Raw genomic sequence first — 22,173 nt, forward strand, 5'->3', positions numbered from 1 at the left:
CCAAATAATCAATTATTGTACATGTCGAATTGTTGACTCATCCTAGTCTTGAGACTTTTAAGAACCCATTTTGCTCCTTCAACTCTGTTCTAATCCATAGCACTACATTGCTTGCGGCGACAGCAATGAAGTTGTTGGAGTCGTAGATTTCTTTAACTTTCCACCTCAAATTACAAAAGAAAAAGCATAGTCATGCCTTACCAATTCAACCAAGTTATTTTGTCTTCTTATCAAGGGGGGGTTGACATTGAATAATTTGGCCAAAATATCAAATGTTTGACAGCGCCATGTAGCATGAGGTTCATATGGGTAGTATATAACATATAAAAATGATTTGGGTCAGTCAAGGTAAGAGTACTATTTAAATTACTATATATTTGTTATTAGCTAATTAATCAATTCTTATTCATAATAAGTAGCTGTTGAATTGTGGACTTTTCGTGGGAAGATGAAAGTTGAAAGAAAGGGGTAATAGAATGGCCAGTCATATTTTGTGGTTTTGGATTGATCGAAGGCAGCTGGAGGCTTTGGAACTCACTTGACTTTTTGTTTGAATAGTTTTATTAAAAAGATGGTTGCACCATATTCACACGAGTGAAAAGACACGTTATTTTAATGTAAACCTAATTGAATAATGATTAATCCTTCTTCTTTTTTTTTTTTCCCCAGAGATTATTAAGTTTGTCTTAAACATAGCAAGTCGACCTGATCTTTTTGAGAACAATTTTTGTCTATTAAAATAATTTTCAGTCACGAAAGCCATGTTCCATGAAAAAAAAAAACACATCTTTAATGAAGTTGTTAATAAGTTTTATTTAATAAGAGTGTTTTAACTTTTTATAATCTTTTCTTAACTTTTACATCTTTTAATTTATCATTTTCATCTTTATTTTTTAAAAGAATTTTAGTATATAAAAATATCGATAATTAAAAATAAATTTATCACAATATAATTTTTTTATCATATTTATATATTAAAAATGTTTATTTATTATGAATGTTATTTGTATATTTTAAAATATTTATTTATTATAAATTTAGTTATATAAAATAAATATGTAATTTATGCACTGTATACATTAGAATACTAGTTTTTTTTTCTCAGTACAGTTTCATTATAATTAAATGTGTACATGTAATTAATTAATAAATGAAAAAGACAGAGAGAATCTCATATTTTGTTGATCTTATTATCTTAAAAATTCTCAAATACAAAAATATTAACTTAAATCATATGGCTTTGTTAGTTTCTGTGGCACCTAAAACTCCTCGCCATCAATTCAGTGGGCTGAAGATCGAAGAAGAAGAACAGCTTGACCAAGACTCAGTTATTTGTTTTCTTGTGAGTTTTCATTGAACCAATGAGAAACTAACTGACGAAACTAATTTAGAACCTTTCGTACACATCATGGACTACTAGCATTATTTTAACTGAGAAATCTCTTTTTGCAGATAAATAAATGCTAGCCACCCTTAATTAAATTGTGTGAAAACAAAATATTTTAACACTGCAAAAGAAGGAAAGAAAACCAAGTTTCTTTTCTTTGTATGGAAAGAAAAGGAAGTTTCTGATGAAAGCACAATTACAAGACTCATATATCTTCTTTTTTTTTCCCCTTCTTTTCTATGCTAATTAAGTGACATGGTTGAATATATAGTCCTTGTTTGCTTCGTTCACCTTTGTACAAAGTTGAATAGTAGTACCTGCCTAAGAATTCAAGCAATTGTAGCATTACCTGACAAATTAGTTAACAAACAAATATTTAATATGCTCACATTTTTTTTTGACAGTACATTATAAAAAAAAAAAAACTTCGTTATTACTGTTGCACAATGCAAACTTTTGGATGGCTGATCCATGGTTAATTATCCGCTAAAAATATCAGTTTGAATTGAAGTCAAAAATACCTTTGCTAACGTATCTATTAAAAATAAAAATAAAAATATCTATTAATTCTAAAAAATTACTTCTGTATCCAAACAAGCTCACGATCAAAATGAAACAATCATTCAGTTTACTCATATTAGAGGACAAAGATGTAATATGTATGGATGAATTAATTGTCATATACTACCAACATCATTGGTAATTAACTGTGATTATACTGTAAATATAAAATAGTTGTACTACTTTAGAAAAATATTTAATTTATATACCTAATTTATATATATATATATATATTATTTCATTCGTTCTAAATTTTTAATTCTTTTCATTTTTCAAAATAATTAATTTTATTAGAATTTTAAAGTGTAATTAATATTTCTCTCTCTCTCAATATTGTACTCATTTAATAGGCAATTTTTAAAATATTTTAAGCTTATAAATTATACTTTTAGATTTTTACTAAATAATATCGATTATATCGTAATATAATGTTTTTTTTAGAGGGTATCGTAATTGTTAGAATAGTGGATTAAGCCTAACTCAACCCTACAAAACTAGCTTGTAAGGTGAGGGTTGTTTTCCACTTATATACTATTCAATTGCCTAATCTCTAGTCGATGTGAGACTTGGCTTTTTTCCAATACACCCCACGTCCAGTACTATTGGGCTTGGTACGTGGATAAATGGTGGGTAACCCTTTTTAATGATTTAGGATTGGCGGGACTTGGGTTTTTCCCAATACACCCCCTCATGGCTGTGAGTCATGCATCAATGGTGGGTGACCCATTTTTAAAGTGGATCTAAATGGCTCTGATACCATGTTAGAATAGTGGATTAAGCCTAACTCAACCCTACAAAACCAGCTTGTAAGGTGAGGGTTGCTTTCCACTTATATACTATTCAATTGCTTAATCTCTAGTCGATGTGGGACTTGAATTTTTCCCAATACACCCCCTCACGTCCAGCACTATTGGGCTTGGTACGTGGATAAATGGTGAGTGACCCTTTTTAATGATCTAGGATTGGCGGGACTTGGGTTTTTCCCAATAGTAATATAATGTTATTTTCAAATTATTGAAAATTACATTTTTTTAAAAATATAATGATGAAAGTAATAGATGGGAAAATATATACGGGTTGTTGTGTGATAGTCTTTGGTTGCCCGGTTTTACTTTTAAAAAGTTCACTCAATAATAGTGTATTAATGAATGCGATACTGCAGTTTAATATTTCTATGTATCGATTGAGAACAATAATCAATATATAACTTTTTGATAAAATCTTATTAGTAATACAACTTTTTTCATAAATACATTTCTTTTAATTGTGATACTTGAATAATTTATTAAGAGATAAATTTTAAAATATAATAATTAATATCAAATTAAAAACTGAGAATATAAGTTATTTTAGAACATTTTTCAAATATTAAAAAATCAGTTAATTTAGAATGGAAGAAATAAAAATATAAGCATGTATAATGTGATTGTACTATAACATTTAAGAAACAAATATAATTAATAAATATAAAATATATATTTATAAATATCTTATTATTATTTTCTTTTTTAATTTATGTAAAATCATTTTTCTTTACTTCTATCGCTCATCATCATTAATTACTTAATTTATAGTTTTTACTATCCATCATTGATATAAGGACCCAATAGTCACTCCTCTTTGGATTAATCAGATGTTATATATTAAACCTAAACCACTATTTTAGGTATTGAACTTTTTAAGGGGCTATTATTCGATAATAGTGTTTTTAGAATTTTTTTTATTAATTTATTTAATTCAATTTTTTTATCATATTTATTTATAAATTAAATCTTAATATTTTTAAAATAAATTATAAATTACTAAAAATAATCTTATACTACAATATAAATTATTTATTTTAAATATAAAATATAATTTATATGTTCTAAAAAATCTACTTATACAAATTTTAAATATAATTTATATATTCAAATATAGCATTTATTTGTATATATAATTTATTATAAAATTTAGTTATATATAATAAGCATTTATCATATAAAATACACATGTTAAAATACTAATTTCTTTTTATCTCTTAAAAATGTGAATTTGAACGTGTCATTCAAGCTTATATAATCAATTTATAAGATGAAAATTATCTCTTTATTTATATACTCCACTTTTTTTTTTTAATAAATGCATGAATTTGAATATTTTAACATATCTCTTCATATTTAATATGATTAAACTTAATATGTGTATATATATAATGCATAACCCTTTTTAATGGATCTTACGTGTAGGCTCATGTAATTTGAATTTTTTTCTAATAAATGTAAGTAACTTTTTAATGGATGTAAGATAGGTTTATGAGATTTAGATATTTTTCCGAAAATCCTCTCTTATGCCCAGCAGTTTTGGACATTAATTTTTCTCAATATTATCGAAACTATATATATAGTACAACAACAACTATTTAAAAGATATTATGAAGGAAGCAAATGAGAAAGAGTAATTAATAATTACATTAAAAAAATAAATGACATTTATTTCATTTAGTACTTGTTTTTTCTTCTGCATATATGTTATAAAACGGATAGAGTGAAAAATATATGAAAGAACATTAGACATAAAAAATCATAATTATGATTAAAAAGATTATGTAAACAATCATAATTATGATTAAAAACCTAAACTGAATTTTTTTTATACTACAAGTATCTTCGATTAGAAGTAATTATGTTTGATATGGATATGATCATTATGAATGATAAAATTTTTCTTTAAATATTTAATGTAATTATATACATAAGACTCAGATTCAAAATTATTAATTAAGTTGAAACAAACTCACACTAATTAATCTACATACTTAGTAATACATAATTTGGCGTCATCGAGTGGTTTAAGGAGAATATATGTAGAAAAAAAATGTCATTGAGCATTGGACATCTTTGTAAGACAGAATAATATATTTTTGAGAATTTTTATGCTTATTTAGTATTTTATATCTTTTATAAAGTTAAGTTAGAAATGGGAGAAAATTAGACATATAAAAATAAGATTAGTAATGTGATAAAGAAAAAAAATTGAGTTAATATGTAACAATAATATGTTTTTGGGTGACTATGTTATTGATAGAAAGTCACAAAAAAAAAAAGTGACAGACTATAAACATATATAAAATATGTATTTCTATCTTAATATAGTTTATCTTATACACAAATACATTATTTAAGTGTCACTACTATAAGTGTCGAAATCAGAGTCAATAAAGTAAATTCTAAGAATAAAGCAGCTCTACCCTTTTTGAGTTTCCTTAAATTTATAAACCAAAGGAAGATTTCCTTAAATCTGTTCAATCATGCTTTTGCATCCAACCACTACAAGCCTTACTACAAAGTGCCTTTCCCTGGTAACCATTAATTATATTTTCTAAGAAAATAATGGTCATCATAATAAACAATAGAACCATATAGGAGATAATGGAAGAACCAAATAAGGCTAAAGGTGATTGTCCCTTCCTGCAACCAAAGAACGCCAAATATACATTAATGCCATGTATGTATAGTATCACTAGCTTAATCTAGTAATTGTACTTCTTTCTATTATATACGACTTCCTAAGTTCCATTCCCAAGCTTATTTGTTTATGGTATGACTTAAAAAAATAGTGTAATTAATGCACTTTCTCTATTCAGTAAGCATGCACAAAGAAAGTTAGATACCAAAACACACATTCTGAAGTTTGGCCGCTTCACGGGGTAATATATGTTTCGTGAAAGGGAAGATTATCGAGAAAAAAAGGGGGAGAAAAAGACAAAAGGTTGTCATGGACCACTTCATGTCATCATGGTATTATTGTTATAATGTGGAAATATAAGGGTAATCACTAAATGACAAACTACATAAATATATCCCAAAGGCAAGACAACAATCTTAGCTTTCTTCCCCACAATTTCTCCCCCTTGAGTCTGTGTCTGGATTTTCATCTCTGATCCAAACTCTTGAAGCTTAAGAACCTGAGCCTTATTGAACTCGAACGTGCCAAGTTTTTGTGTTGCACGTATGCCCTTTATTGTGTTTCAATTTGTTAATTTCTTTTCTTTTTCAATTTTCTTTTCTTAAGCTTTATGGTCGAAAAAGCTACTCCTGTTATATCAGGAACAGAATTCAAGAAAGATTGTAACAAGAAATAATGCTTCTCATTCGGTTAGAATGACACTCTTTTTTGTCTGACCCTTGTCAGGTTTTGCTGCTTTAAACTTTGTTGAGGACAGAATTTGCATTTCCCTTTGGAATTCTGGTCTTAGACTTCTTAGGCTATCCCGGTCACCAAGGTATGGTAATTGCACCGCCATGTACAAATTTTCTATGAAGGAAACAAAATGATAACATTTTTCTCTTCCTTTTTCCTTTAGGGGTGATTTTCATTTTCAAACTGGAAAATTGGTAATTAGAAAAGCTAATGATCGCAACAAATCATGAAAGCAAATCACCATCCTATAATTAGTATACATATTATGTATTTATTATAACGTTAGTAATTAATCTCAGTCAAAGAACCTGGTTGATCATCTTTAGAAAATTGAGTTTAAGTCTATTCAAATCAATGACTTGTTTGCTTATAAGAAGTAATATATTCAGAATTTTCTTCATTATTTTCAGGTTATTGTGAAGATAAAATGAGTATTGCTTATAGTCATGCTGTGAAGTATTCCCAAGGAGAGACAAGGATGAACCCTGAAATGGATCCAAATATTGGTCAACATTGTCACCAACACAATTCTGGCCTAACGCGGTACCGTTCTGCCCCAAGCTCATTGCTCACAAGCCTTGTGAACAACAACAACAACAACATTGGTTGTGTGAATGGTGAAGCTTTCAGAAGTGACCATAATGATCATCAGCAGCAGCAGCAGAATTATCCTCCCACCACAAGTTCAGAAATGGAGACCATGTTGGCCAAGTTGATTTCTTCAACCAATTCTGAGCCTTTGCAAGTGAAGCAAGAAGCAGGGGACTCTGTTTCACAGCCACCACCACAAAACAGTGGTTACTCCTATGGGCCTTCACCTCAGATAATGTACCAAACTCAGCAAATTCAAGGCTTGTCAATGCCAAATGGCTCTCTGGGTGCTTCAGGGAATGCTTTTGATGGCTCATTCAGTGCAGTGAGTTCCCTGCCCTCACAGAATTCTACACAAACTAAAATGAGTGCCTCCAACCATTGTTCCAATCTCATTAGGCAAAAGAGTTCCCCTGCTGGGTTCTTCTCCAATTACTCAGTTGATAATGGTATGTATGCCCTTTTACCTTACCTGCTAACTGTCTTAAAATTTCATTAGTTTAATTTTCATATCTTTCACTGATTTCTACTATGATTAATGATTATGCATCCACAGTATAAAAACTCTTAGATTGTTAACCAATAAAAATCATCTTTAATTAAATTTGTGATTAGATGTGAGTCTAAGACTGTTTTGTATTAGTAATACATTTTTTAACAATTAATTAAAAGATATCCCAAGTGCAATTTTTAAAATAATTATTTAAAAACTAAACAAACTTCCTATGCTAATCTATAATTCTATGTTAAAAAATGATAATGTATAATTAGATTTACATTCTTGATGCTTTTTTATTAAATTCATTTCATTCTGAGTAAAATTTCTTCTTCTTATGGATGATAATTTGTTTTCTGATTTGGCTTAAACGCGAATCAATTTTCATCAAACTTGTTTGGCCTTGTGAATTGAAGGGTTAATGGATCATATCTGTTATAGGATTTTTTTGAAATTTCAAAATTAATATTCTGAGAAGTTTGCTAGTTAATTAATTAGCTTCAAGTCAAGTCAAGTCAGATCCCTTTTTCCTGCAGTACTGCTAAATATAGTAAGGCAATTGGGAGTTGCTTGTCCAGAATATAAAATCGAAATTATGGAATATCCATTTCTTGCATATATAGAGGGTTGACTTTTATTTTAACTATATTTTATTTAAGTTATTAAATCTCTTCGAATCAAAAGAAAATTAATTGGAATATTTGGGGATAAAGAAGAGGGCAGAACCTGTGTTATCAGAAAAGAATCTGAGAAAAGAAGGCATAGGAGTTAGCTGTAAAAGTACTACAAAAATTTAGGTCACAAGGGGAATCCTTCAATTGCCTCTTCTTATTATTTTTATTTATTTATTTTTTAATCTTTTGGGCAGCAACTTCTCTTAACAATTAATTTTATTGTTCGTTACCAGCACGTGACTACAATAATGGAGACCCTAAAATGTACTAAAACTTAGTGTACTGTAATTGTTGTGGTTGGAGACCCATTTTCAAAAGAAAATAATTACACGCGTAAATAATTTATATCAAAATAATTTCATATGTTTTTTATCTATTAAAATTACATTAATATCACTGGAATTCGAACTTAAAACTCTATATATATTATTCAAACTCTTCATTGTTGGATCCACTCTAATAATTAAAAATATTATATATATATATATATTATTGTACTTGTTTTCTTTTTCTTTATTATAAGTAATTTATGATAGAAATATCATTTCTCTTTATAAACCTGGTTTCTCGCTGAGGTTTCCTTTTAAGATGTTAGATTCGAATAATATGAATTGATCAGAATTAATCCGTAGGATTGAACTAGTGGTGAAGACATAATATTTACAAAATTTTATGTTTAAACTTTATTATTATTATTATTATTATTATTATTATTATTATTATTATTATTATTATTACTATTATTATTATTTATATAGATAAAATTAAAAGTCATCCACGGAATTAGTATGGTCACTTTTCATAGTCGAGACATAAAGTGACTTTTAAATGTCTGAACTATTATAACTAAAAAATAAATATTTAATATGCATAATATGTGAATTAAATTTTTATTTTATATAAAAACATAATTTTAAATATATTAAAATAGTTTATAAGAAATAAATTTAAAATAATATGTGAATATCACTTTTAATTATTGATAATTTTAAAAAAAATTATTAAACTTTAATTTTAAAAAATAAAAGATTAAAACTAATGTGGTTAAGAAAATTTTCTAAAAATATTTTCATCTAAAAAAAATAGTTAAAAAAAGTTGTTGTTCTATATAGTTATTTCAATATATATATATATAATCAATTAAATTGATCATATAAAAAGTACTTTTTATGATTCCAAATGTTGCAGCTTTGAGAGATGTAGCAAGTTTTAGGGGCTGCGATGTCTCAAACGGACAAGCTATTACAACCACCAGTGGACTGCATGGTACTTTGAACTTCTCATCTAGGGCATCCTCTTGCTCCACCCGGATGCCACAGATTGCTGAAAATGGAAATGAAGGTGTGGAAACAATTTGTGTTGAAAGTAGAAACCTGAGAAATGACAATGGCAACTCCAAATGTTACATGCCTTCTTTCACCAGTGACTTCTGGGATGCTTCTGCATTCAGTGCCTCCAAAGCTAGCAACAATGCTGAAATCTTGTTTTCCACTTCAAATGCTATGGATATTCAGGTATACCCTTGTAGAAGAATTTATGCTAAAATAGATTTTTTTTTCCTTTACTTTTATTTTTTATTTCAATTTGGTCGTTTAAGTTTAAAAGTTTTATTCTAGTTTAAATTAGTCTTTTCGATAGTTTATCTCACTGATTTATCAATTTATTGTGTTCCAAATCATGGAGATGTCATATCAACTAAAATAAATATTGTTGGTGCAAAAAATTGATATAGAAAGATCAATTACTAGTTTACTACCAATACTGAATGGTGTCATGATTTATGTAGCTGACCTCACCTAGTAAAATAAGGACTTTGATGTTTTGGTTTTTATTTTTTATTTTTATCTATGTTGTTGATAAGTGAAAACTTATGTTACCAGGATGCTGATTTTGGATATCAAAATGTTGGTTTGACCCACCATTTGAGTCTGCCTAGCTCTTCTACTAAGATGGCTACCATGCAGAAATTTTATCAGATTCAAGGATCTGTTCCATGTAAAATTCGTGCCAAGAGAGGCTTTGCTACACACCCAAGAAGCATTGCAGAGAGGGTAAAAGTCTCCTTTAATTCTACTGTTACTATAGATTATAAATCATATGCAAAGTTTTAATTTTGGAAAACTGTTGGCGACCCCAATTTAAGTCACAATGTCAAGATTTTTTGGTCTTTGAAACAGAAATTGAGGTCACATTTATCTACAATTTTTCGCAATATCGAGCATTATTATTAAATATCACAATTTAAAACCTTGATCATATGATTACATCATAATTTAATGAACCACCTACTGGTAAACTCAACTGCTTCTTATGTTATCTTAATCTGAATATTTCAGGAAAGAAGAACACGAATTAGTGCAAGAATCAAGAAATTGCAAGACCTTTTCCCAAAATCGGACAAGGTAATCAAATATCTCACTAGAAAATCACATTGTTGAGTTAATCATCTTCATATTCCCTTTTGATGACTTGATGCTTCTCTATTGGCAGCAAACAAGCACAGCAGATATGTTGGATTTGGCAGTTGATTACATTAAAGACCTACAGAAACAAGTTAAGGTACTAGAGAAATACAAGTCTTCCCACAAATCCTGAAAAAAATTAAATAAATAAACAAAGTGCACTTATACAAGTAAATAAAAGTTCTATATTGTCTAACCAAATAATTTACTCATCTTGCAGATGCTCACAGATACTAGGGCAAAGTGCACTTGTACAAGTAACCAGAAGCAATATTCTAGACCTTGTGCCTGATTTATATCCTTGTAGATAACCAAAGGAAGGATTTCTTATTTTTGTATTTATTCTTTGTTGTACCAAAATTTAGAGCCATTGTCATTATGTAGAATAGTGCTGATATTTGCTAGTATCTAAGAATTTAGGTCCAGCTCCGTGTTAATCTCTTTCCAGTTTTGTTTTTTCATTTTCCCTCATTTTTTTTTCTTTCTTTCCTTTACTTGGTTTAAGGATCATTCATTATGTACTAATAAGTTTAGAAAGAGTCATTGTAAATGCTCATCATTTTATTCATAAGAGGTTTGTTCTTGAGAAACTATGACAAGCTAAAGACTGAGTTCTATATAGGGAAGAAATTACCAGAGCAACAAGTAGTTAAGATCTTTGCATGCGTGTTGCAAATATAGGGGTGTGCTAATTAAAAATGCAGAAAAGAGTGATGGAAATTCCTTGATACGTTGCTAAAATTTCTCCCTACCATTTGGACTCATGCCAAGCTATGCATACTCCAATGCATATCTTCATTTCAAAAGGAGAGGCCTAATAACTTAATAGTTAATAGTATATGGTTGTAAAAATACAAATAAACAAAAAAGTCATCCACTCATTCTCTAATATATTTTTCTTTCATTTATTATTGGTTAAAATGTATTAAAAAATATAAAATTATGAGTCAAACTTATTAAATAGAAAACAAAACTCCCAATTTTTATGATCCTCTATATATAAACAGCATAAGAACATGTTTAAGAGTCATTCTTCATCCATCGATGTGTGTTTAGAAAAAAATCTTCAATTGTTAGTGGTCATCAAATCAATAAGAGTAATATATGGGCCAACCTAATATGCTCTCATTCATGTTTTTCTAAAAACTCCGTTGTGCTGTCCAAACCCCATGGAAGGCACACCAATCTTGTTGTTGGAGTTCTTTCAAAATAAGGAGAAGATGAGCTGTTTCACTCATGGGGTGTGGGACAACTATGTTGTTATTAAAAGAAGAGGAAGATGTTGATGTGATTTTGGCTTTACACAAAAGGACAAAAAAAGCTAAATATTCAAGAAAAAATCATGATTGTAATATAACTTAGGTTCTTAAGTTTTTAGGTCTTAGTTGGTTGAGTAGGTTAAAGTCAAGTGAAGTTAATCCTTTAATCTTAAATTCTAAGTCAAGAACTAAAATGAATCAACATATACAAAACTCATCACTGCAACCTCTAGATCACAAATCTAGCAAGAAACAAAGCATGCAACAAGGATTTAGGATGAAAATCAACATCTCCATATTCACTCCCAAAACCCTCAAAATCCCAACACATGCAATTCACCAATCTCAACAATCCATCCATCTAATCAAATTGAATCAAAATCAACAACGTTTATGCAACATACATTACCTCAATCGAGCTTCCTATGGGAAAAAATAAAGGTAGAATAAAACTCCCCCTACAACTCTCACTAAAGCCCTCAGTTTTGATCATCAAGAATTTCAATTCTATAATCTTTCTTTGGCTTCAAGATCTACCAATCTCTATCTTTGGAAAAGATCCACAACTTTAAGGACAATTCGAAGCTCAACTAGCAATATGAATTCTCTGAGTCCTTCCCTCTAACATTATCTAGAATCTTGAAATATGAAACTTATGAAGTTTCCAATTCCCTCATATACCTTAGCTCTCCTTGGACCAATAACTCTCACATGCTTAAATTATATCCTTTATAACTTAAGTTTATGGTTATCTCGACTCTAACGCCTGACCTCAACACTGGCAAAAACAACAAAGCACGACATAAAACATCATTCTTAATTACATATATCTCCAATATATATAATTAAGAAAAACATGATGTTATGGTAGTAGTGGTGACATGACAACGAAAATAACATTAGTGGTGGTAATGACAATTCTAATGATAGTAGTGGCAATAACAATAGAGACAACTACGATGATTTATTGCGATATGTGATAACCTTATTTTGTAAATTTTTAATTTAAGTTGTTTATTTTAATTTAATAGTTGGGATTGTGCATTCTCATTTTCACATAAAAATCTCATTCTCATAATATATACTATCATGTGACAGATTACGATATATATATATATATATATATATATATATATATATATATATATATATATATATATATATATATATATAAACTTAAGTAAAAGATAAATAACAAAATAATTGAAACTTAATGATAATGATAATAAATCAAAATAAATGTGAAAATAAAATTTAAATACACGATAAGTGAAGAAAATAAATAAATAAATAATGTTACAAATTATGTGACAAATAGCACAATCTCAATCCTCAATTTTAAGAAAAAGAATATTTAAGTTATTCCAAATTTATTGTAATTAGGTTTGTCTACAAATACACTCAATAACCTAAATAATTTTAATTCCAAATTATATTTGGAACATAAATAAAATAAGTAAAATAAATAAAAGAAAATATTAATATTTTATTATGTGAGATATTAAGATATACAGAGAATAGTGGGGTCACTCTTCAAGCTCAATCTATGCATTTTTCTAGTAGGAATGGTAAAAATCCTGTTATGGCATCCACAAGTTATTATGGAGTCACTGAAGACATTTGGGAGATCAATTATACTAAATTTAAAGTTCCTATTTTTAAGTGCAAGTGGGTTGATATTAACACCGGTGTGCGAACCGGTGAAATGGGATTTACGATGGTAAGCTTTAGCAAAGTGGGTCATAAAGAAGAACCTTTTATCATGGCAAACCAACACATGTATTTTATGTCAAAGATCCCATTGATGAAATGTGGTCCATTGTTCTCCAAGGTAGAAGTGTGCACAATGTTGATGATTCAATAGTCGAGTTTTGGGAGAGTCTTTCATTCTCAACACGTATGACTACTAATAATGAAGAAATTGAGCAAGATGACATTCATGTCATTCATAATGATCATGATAAAGGCATATGGGAGAACATTACTATCTAATTGTCGCACATAAGTTATGTTTATCTTATAGATTTTAATATTCTATTCATTATTTTTTTCATGTTTTAATTTATTTTATTACTTTTATAGGAATTGACCTTGCTTCTTTTTTTTTATCAAAACAGACACATGGATACTCCTGAAGACTCCTCTTCTCCTACACTCCCTACTTCAGAGGCTATACCTAGGAAAAAAAGACCACCAACACGGTTGAAAAGTGTAGCCCTTAAACGCATGAAGGGACAAAAAATAGAAATTGATGTGGATCCTAATACGGGGACAGCTTTAGGGCCAAATAGTGTTCAGTTTGCAAGTAATTTAGGAACCCTTGCTCGAGACAAGATTAACATTTTAGTTCTTTCTTGCAAAAAAGTCCCACAAGCTACTAAGGATTTGATTCAGAAGGATATTTTTTTATTTCCATTACCTTTACATGATTTGACAATATATCATTATTTGATAACTTTGTCTGATTGGTTTAAATTTATTATTATTAATTGTTCAATTTAAATTTGTTTTGTAGGAAGTATATCAGATTGAGGATAATGTTATATTGAGGGGAAAAAATCATTCAACATGTTTCTATAAGATTTAGGTAATATAAGTCTTTTCTTGCCAGGGTCTGGATAAATGGGAAACAGAAAGGTAATAGTCCTTGTGATGAGTATAACATCAATCTGAAGACTGGGAAAAATTCAAAGAAATCAGAAATGACCCTAAATGGCAGGTAAACTGTGTTTATTATTTGTAAAATTTATAATACAACATGGGTATTTTTCTCATTTTTTTTGTGTTATTCAATTATTGCAGGAAATAAGAGAAAAATCATAGACTATCTAGAAACTTAATGATGCCCCTCACCTATTGTCTCGTGGGGGTTATGGTCTCTTAGTGACAAATTATTCTAAAAAATGAACTTCAGAGACTAAAGGAAGAAGCAATACAGTATGGTGCTAGTCAGGATGTAGTTATTGATCCTCCACCTCCTCCTCCATGTCATAAGTTGTGGGTGATGGCTCGCACAAAAAGTTCAAGCCAAATGACTTCTGAGTCAGCTAACTAAATTGCTAAAAAAATTGTAAGTATTTTTTTAATAAAATAAGACTATTTACCTATTTGCTCAAATTTTTTATTCTATGATATATTGTAAACTAAATTTGTTTATTGTAGAATAAGTTGGATGAGCAAGCATCACAAGGTTCCTTTGTTCCCGAAGGGCGTCAAGATATATTTAATATTGCCCTTGGATGACCAGAGCATCCTGGTCGTCTTCGCACAGTTGGTGTTAGTACTATTATTGGTCAGTATTATGGACGACGCTAGTCACAAGGATTATCCATAGCTAGATTAACCCCCAAGGATTTGGAACTCCTCACACAACAAGTTGTTGCACAGCTCAAGAAAAATGATATGAATAATACATAGACAGAGGATGTTCCTCCAGTTCAAGTAGATTTGGTCCCTAGTAGTAGTAAAGGTAGTTATCCAACTCCTTCAAGTGCTACTGTTGTAGTTGGTAATGCATTAGGGGATGAGCCTCATGTTGATATCTCTCATCTATGTGAGTTATGCATTGACGATATACCACCTCGTGTAGTGGACATTGGTAGAGTTTATGAGGGTAGTTCAACCATACACCATGTACCTCTAACAACTGATTTGGTCAAGGTGGTTGTTGTTGAGTTTGTTCGAGATTTTGATACTCATGTTCCTATGCCTACTTCAAAGGTTCAACTGGTTGGATAAGCCCTGCAGACTTTCATTTCATGGCCGAGACACCTTGTGAGACATATTTCATCATCTAAGCAGACACAAGATATTCCAGCAGTTCATAGTTCCAAACCCAATAATGATCCTATATGTGATTTGTGTGAGGCATCATTGACTTTAACTTATGGCAACCCATTTAAGGTGACTTTTTCTGACTTATATAAAGACTATTTAACATTTTTTTTTTTGTTTTAGGTTGGTTACTTATCCAACTTGACCATTTCATGTGATATGTCCTGGAAGTCTATATGGTGTCGGTGTTAATGATTTTGTGTTCTATATTACATTTGATGATATACGTGAATTAATAGAACATCAAATGCTTAACATCTCAATCATACAATTTTGGATGTTGTAAGTACACAATTCTTATTAGTATCGAAATTTATTTAATTAATTATGATTCATTCATAATTACTTTTTTTTATTTATAAATTTCAGTTATCTAAATCAAAAAATTGAAGAGCATGGCTATGATGACTTGTATGGATTTTTAGAGCCCCAGTCCATACAAAAATCGTGGAATAAGAAAGAAGAGGCTATAAATTATATCAATGATAGGATAAAGAACTCCAAGAAGCAAATTTATTTGGCTCCTTACATCGATTAGTAAGTGCATGTTTCTTGTAGCATTTAATTTATGTAATTTATATATGTACTGTTTAACTAATTTTGTCTCAATGTAGAAATCATTGACAGTTGTTGGTTCTTTGTCCTATGAGTAATGTTGCTGTATGGTTTTGTTCTTTGCATCGTAAGCCCACTATACATGTCAAAAATTTAGTCAAAAGGTAAACTTTAATTTTTAATACGTTTTTTAATTTTATGCTTTTTATTATAAAATTTTAATTATGTAACTTATGTTCATTTTATTTTCTTTAGTGTTATGGTTGTGTATAATGTCATGAGTGGTATATTCACTGCACTATCAAAGAACTTAGAATGGATTTACCTTATGGTAAGTAAGTGGTTGGTAATTAAAGTCAATGTTCCTAACAAATGTCTTTTATTACCTTAATTAAACCAAACTATTTATACTACTCAATTTGATGTTCATTTTAGAGTTATAAACAACAAGGACATTATGAATGTGGATACTATGTCATGAATTGGATGTCAGAAATAATTGAAGGGGGAGTAACAAATGGTTGGAGTGAGATACATTTAAAAATATTGTTAATTTCTTTTAATGCTTATTATGATGTAACTAATATATGATGTATATATGTTGCAGCTTTCTGAAGATGCTACACCATTGGAAGAAACCAAATTAGAAGACATTCGGATTCATTGGGGAAATTTTTTTATAGAAAAATTTAGAACTAGATCATGTTGAAAGGTCTAGTATTACATGTAAAATTTAGAAATAGGTGAATGTGGCTTCAGCATTAGGCTGCCGAGTGCATGCTAATGTAGTGTGTCCTAATTTTTTTGAGCTTCTCTTCTCCTTGTAAGAAAAAACTCTTCTTTATGGATCCTAGATTGGCCTCTCTTGGTTTCTAAGTATATTGTTTCTTTAGCATTATATATTATATAATGATAATGATGTAACTGAGCCATTCCTATAATGATAAGGATCCCAGATTGGCCTCTTTTGGTTCATGCTGGATTTTGATGTGGTTTTTCTTACATTGGATAATTGAATTAATTTTTATAGGTTATTTATAATTGAATCAGTTTTATTTTAAAAATTAACCTGGTTAAAAAAATACAATCTATAACAATTCTACCTGGTTAAAAAAATACAATCTATAACAATTCTACGTAAAAACTGACTTAGATGTACACATACATCTAAGTCAATTTTGAATAAAAACTGTCTTAGATATGCACATATATGTGACACCCTTACTACCCCCAACACATATATCGTAATAATGTAATTAAATTAAGGAAATAAATTTTTTCAACGTATTGGTAAAAGGGTTCACATAGAAACCTTCACAAATGATCTTCAATGTCCAACATGAATAAAATTTGGAAAATAAAATATAAGAGTTTACAACCTGTTTTTAAAAATAATAACTACAACTCCAAATTCATATAAAAATTCCATATCCTAGAAATTCTCTGCTTCGATGTCACAATACCAGAGCACACCCATAATTCAATAGTTGAAATTCTAGATGTCACTCAAAGCCAAATCTTCCTCACCTAAAACATCCACAAATTATACGGTGAAAAAAGAAAACATCTATATGTAAAGAACATAAGGAAAAACACAACATAATCTTATCATAATTCATCAATTAATGAAGTCTTTACAAGTATATCATACATTCTGATTCTATCAATCATGCATCATATTCACAATCACACCAATCTATCACAAATCTTGCAATTAACACTATGCCAATGGTCACGCCACCTCAAGGTCGTGCCACTATAGACATAAGTGATACGTATTAATTGCCTCACTCATCCCACACTATGCCAGGGGCATGCCATCCTTGTAGCATCACTTATCCAGGGTTGTCTCATCCCTGTTCATATGTGTGAGGAACCACAATCACATCACAATCACGATCATCACAAATCTTACTATGTCAAGGTCACGCTACCCTTTTACAGCCTAGGGTCGTGCTCACCCTTGACATAACATTGTTCTAGGGTCACGCTACCCTTTTAGCAGCCTAGGGCCGTGCTCACCCCTGACATAACATTGTGCCAAGGTCACGCTACTCTTTTTAGCAGCCTAGGGTCATGCTCACCCTTGGTCATCAGTACAAGTGTAACGTAGCAAGTATTTTAGAAGGCCATGGGTGATTTAGTAGCCTAGAACGGGTCGTTCCAAACTGGAACGGGTCGTTCCAAACTACTAAATAGGCCTATGAATTTTGGACTGGAATGGGCCGTTCCAAAATGGTCGTTGTGAGTTAAATTCCACTCTAGAACGGGTCATTCCGATTTTAGAACGGGCCGTTCTAGACGTGCCAGAACAGGCCGTTCTAATTTCAGAACAGACCATTTTGCATGTGAATTTTACACATGATGAAAGAGCCCAGAACGGGCTGTTCCAAATTTGAAACGGACCGTTATGGCCATTTCAGACTTCTATAAATAGAGGTTGTGCAGTTGAGAAGAAGGAGAGGTTTTTAGAGAGAAGGACTCTGGACTAGGAAGCTTGCTTTGGGTGGATTGAAGTTCCGGGTTGAGCTTTGGAAAGAAATTTCTACTTCTTCTCAATTCTTGGCTATTTTGAGTCAATCTTCAGGTAAGGAAAGCTAGATTGTATGTTGTTTGGTTGTATGTGAGTTTAGGAACTCATATGAAGTTGTATAATTACATTGAGATGTATAATGAGTAGAAAGTGAAATGAAGAGATGCATGTTGAGTATAGTGTTGTAAACTAAATGAGTAGTTGTGCCAAATAGAAAATGTGTTGAATACATGGTATGTTGCTAAAGTTGATATATTTATGTGTGGATTATTTATATGTTGTAAAATATGATGAAATGATAATGTTGTGAGTTGTGAGAAGCATGATGTGAAATGTGTAGACGTGGTGAGATTTATACAAAATTTATTAGTAGACCATGTTGTTAAGTTGTTAGAGAAGAGTTGTATGTTGCTATAAAGTTGTATGTTGTGCCATGTGTTGAAAAGATATTATTTTATGATGATTGAGTTGTAAATTACGAGTTGAGCTAATAAGCTGTTGAGTTTATTGTGTTGTTTAAAGTTGAAATGAGATGTTGTGTTGTTAAAATGTGTTGTTAAACAATGTTGATGAGTTGTTGTGTTGATATACCGTGTTGTTTAAGTTGAAAGTTGATTGATATGATGAGTTGAAAGTTGTGTGTTGTTTAAGTTGAAAGTTGATTGAGATGATGAGTTGAAAGTTTTGTGTTGTTTAAGTTGAAATTTGATTGAGATGATGAGTTGAAAGTTGTGTGTTGTTTAAGTTGAAAGTTGATTGAGATGATGAGTTGAAAGTTGTGTGTTGTTTAAGTTGAAAGTTGATTAAGATGATGAGTTGAAAGTTGTGTGTTGTTTAAGTTGTTAAGTTGAGTTGTGTTGTTGAGTTGTAAGCTGATTCAGTTGTGATGATAAGTTTTTGATCAATAGGACTAGATCTCGATGTTTTTTAAGTTGCTCATCCCATTGTGCGGATTGAGATAGTTGTGGTGCTCTAAGAGCCCAATTTTTTGAAAACCCTCCTTGGAAAGTTGTCCCTTGGAGTGGACATTGTGTTGTTCTCCTCTAGGACTTAGTTGGTCCTGTGTGTGGGCGAGGTCGAGGCACACGTGTATAAAGCGACCACAGTATAGGGGCAAGGTCGAGTTATACCGATTATAAAGCGACCACGGTATAGGGGCAAGGTTGAGCTATACCGATTATAAAGCAACCACGGTATAGGGGCAAGGTCGAGCTATACCGATTATAAAGTGACCATGGTATAGGGGCAAGGTCGAGCTATACCGATTACAAAGCGACCAATTTGAGTATAGTACGAAGTCGGGAACTTAGTTCCTAACCGAGTACTATACTTCCTTGTTTAAGTGGCAAAGTCTGAGAAATCGTTATCATGTTGTGGATTTCTATCCAAATTTGTTGTTTACCTAGCAAGCCCAAAAAGGTTTTGTGTTATCGGTTCGATAGGACCTAACCACTTAGACTACTTACCATGTTGTAGGAGATCTTCGAGTTGAAATGCGTGACAACGCATAAGTTGTTGATGAGTTGATTTGTTGTTAATAAGAGTTGTATCTATGTTGTTGTGTTGTTAAGTTGTGATTGTGTTGTATGTTGATCCTGTTGAGGATGATGATAGTGTTGTTATGTTGTAAGTTGCTTAATTGTATACAAGTTGATGATGATGCTAGTGTCGCTAGATTACTTGTGTTGTAAGTTGTTTTAATACAATATTAAATCAAATAGTAAAACCCCCAATTTTTTCAAAACCTAACTCACAGGCACTTTTCTACAATTTCGTTCTCTCTCCTAGATCATCATTTTCACAAATTAAATATATATTTCTAATCCTCAATACATACAGAATCTAATGGGATCATCAATTCCTCAAACAGAAACAATTATAAAATTACCCATAATTCTAAAGGACTCTTTCTCTACCCAATTCCTTCATGTAACTTTGCATACAAATAATCTCATTTTCCCCCGTACCTCGATAAGTAGTAGCTGAAACTAGAGCAGGATCTAGTTGGTCTCCTCCTCTGGGTTCCCCTCGGTCTTCAGAGAATGTAGAAGGAAAAGAAGTCAAAACTGAAAGGTGTGCTTTTTGGGAGTGCTAGAGCGCTCTATTTATAGGCATCAGGAGTGGCCGGAATGACCTATTTCAAATCTGGAACGGCCCGTTCTGAACTCTTACGTTATGTGCAAAGTTCACAACCAGAACAGCCCGTTCTCAAACTAGAACGGCCCATTCTAGGGTTGCATTTAACCCATAACGGCCATATTTGGAACGACCTGTTCCCAACTAGGATTATAGGCCTTTTTTGATGGTTTGGAACGCCCCGTTCCAATTTGGGAACGCCCCGTTCCCATCTAAAATTTGTAGACAATTTTTGTATTTTGGAACGGCCCGTTCCAGTTTGGAAACAACCTGTTCTAGGCTACTAAATCACCCTCGTTTTAGTAGTTTGGAACGGCCCGTTCCATTCTGGGAACGGCCCGTTCTAGGCTACAACATAACCCTTATTGGGCTTTGGGCCTTCGCACAATCCGTGAAAATCAAGCTGTTACAATATACATCTAAGTCAGTTTTATAAAAACTGACTTAGATGTATGTGTACATCTAAGATGGTTTTATGAAAATCGACTTAGATGTTTGTGTACATCTAAGACAGTTTTATGCAAACCAACTTAGATATATGTGTTCATCTAAATCGGTTTTTACGTAACTGACATAGATATATTCATTCATCTACGTCGTCTATGTCTAAGTCGGTTTTAGAACCAATGTAGACATGGCAAAATAACTGACTTAGAATACAATCCTTCTAATAGTGTAAAGAAAAAAAGGAGCAATGAGGAATAAATTTAATAAGTACAAAAGCTACCCCAAATAGGGTTCTTTTGTTTTCTTTGGTTTCCTACTTTATTTCAACCATAATTTTTTATTGCATTGCTTTGTTTTTTATTTCTATATATTTTTTGTCCTTTTTTTTCTTTCTTCATTTTTCTTTCAAGCTAATGCCAAACAACTCAATAATATCAATATAAAATTATTCCCTTGGGGTTACACCCCTACACTTATTTAGAAGCTATTCCCAAAACAATTCTAAAGTTCTGTTAATCCCTAAGATTAGAGTGTATCATGGTTTTTCACAGTATGCCTTGTAATGAGCTTCAAAATCAAAGAAAATGTTATATAAGCTCAAAGGGAACAAAGGGGAAAATGTAAGGTAGGTTATTTTGGCTAGTACCATATAAAAAAAGGGTCTAAATCATATCAATAATAATGCATGTGAAACAATAGGCATAAAAAAGAAAAAGCAAAAGCAAAACCTAGAGTAACTAGCAACATGAGTACAATCACATAAGAAAGAAAATGACATGATGTAGTGTATTCTATCCATATCAAAATAGGCTCAAAATCTCACAAGGAAAATATTCTATCACTAATGAATCATCTTTAATTTTTCAAGTAAACTTACTATACTAAAAATGCAAAAATGACTCATACCAAGTTATGCGATCTCGACAAAAAAAAAAAAAAAAAAAAGTGATGCAAGTTGTGAGACCCCCCGTACGGAACCCTTTCTTCCCCAACTCTCTTACTCTCTAACTCTCATTTTCTCCTTGCTCCCACTTGTGTCTTGGGTCTCATTTTTCC

The 22,173-nt window shown here is 30.9% G+C and overlaps 1 protein-coding gene across 1 annotated transcript; it reads left to right on the forward strand.

Moving 5' to 3' along the window:
• Positions 1 to 5,784: 5,784 nt before the first annotated feature.
• Positions 5,785 to 10,943, forward strand: LOC109797655 (transcription factor bHLH130). Its single transcript, XM_020357759.3, has 8 exons — positions 5,785 to 5,938; positions 6,122 to 6,212; positions 6,541 to 7,170; positions 9,080 to 9,405; positions 9,772 to 9,942; positions 10,228 to 10,293; positions 10,382 to 10,450; positions 10,574 to 10,943. Exons 3-8 carry the CDS (start codon positions 6,558 to 6,560, stop codon positions 10,643 to 10,645), a joined length of 1,317 nt encoding a protein of 438 aa, XP_020213348.2. The 5' UTR covers positions 5,785 to 5,938; positions 6,122 to 6,212; positions 6,541 to 6,557; the 3' UTR covers positions 10,646 to 10,943.
• Positions 10,944 to 22,173: the final 11,230 nt, after the last annotated feature.

Source organism: Cajanus cajan, chromosome 8, assembly GCF_000230855.2.
Source record: "Cajanus cajan strain Asha chromosome 8, NIPB_CcT2T_4, whole genome shotgun sequence".
NCBI lineage: Eukaryota > Viridiplantae > Streptophyta > Magnoliopsida > Fabales > Fabaceae > Cajanus > Cajanus cajan.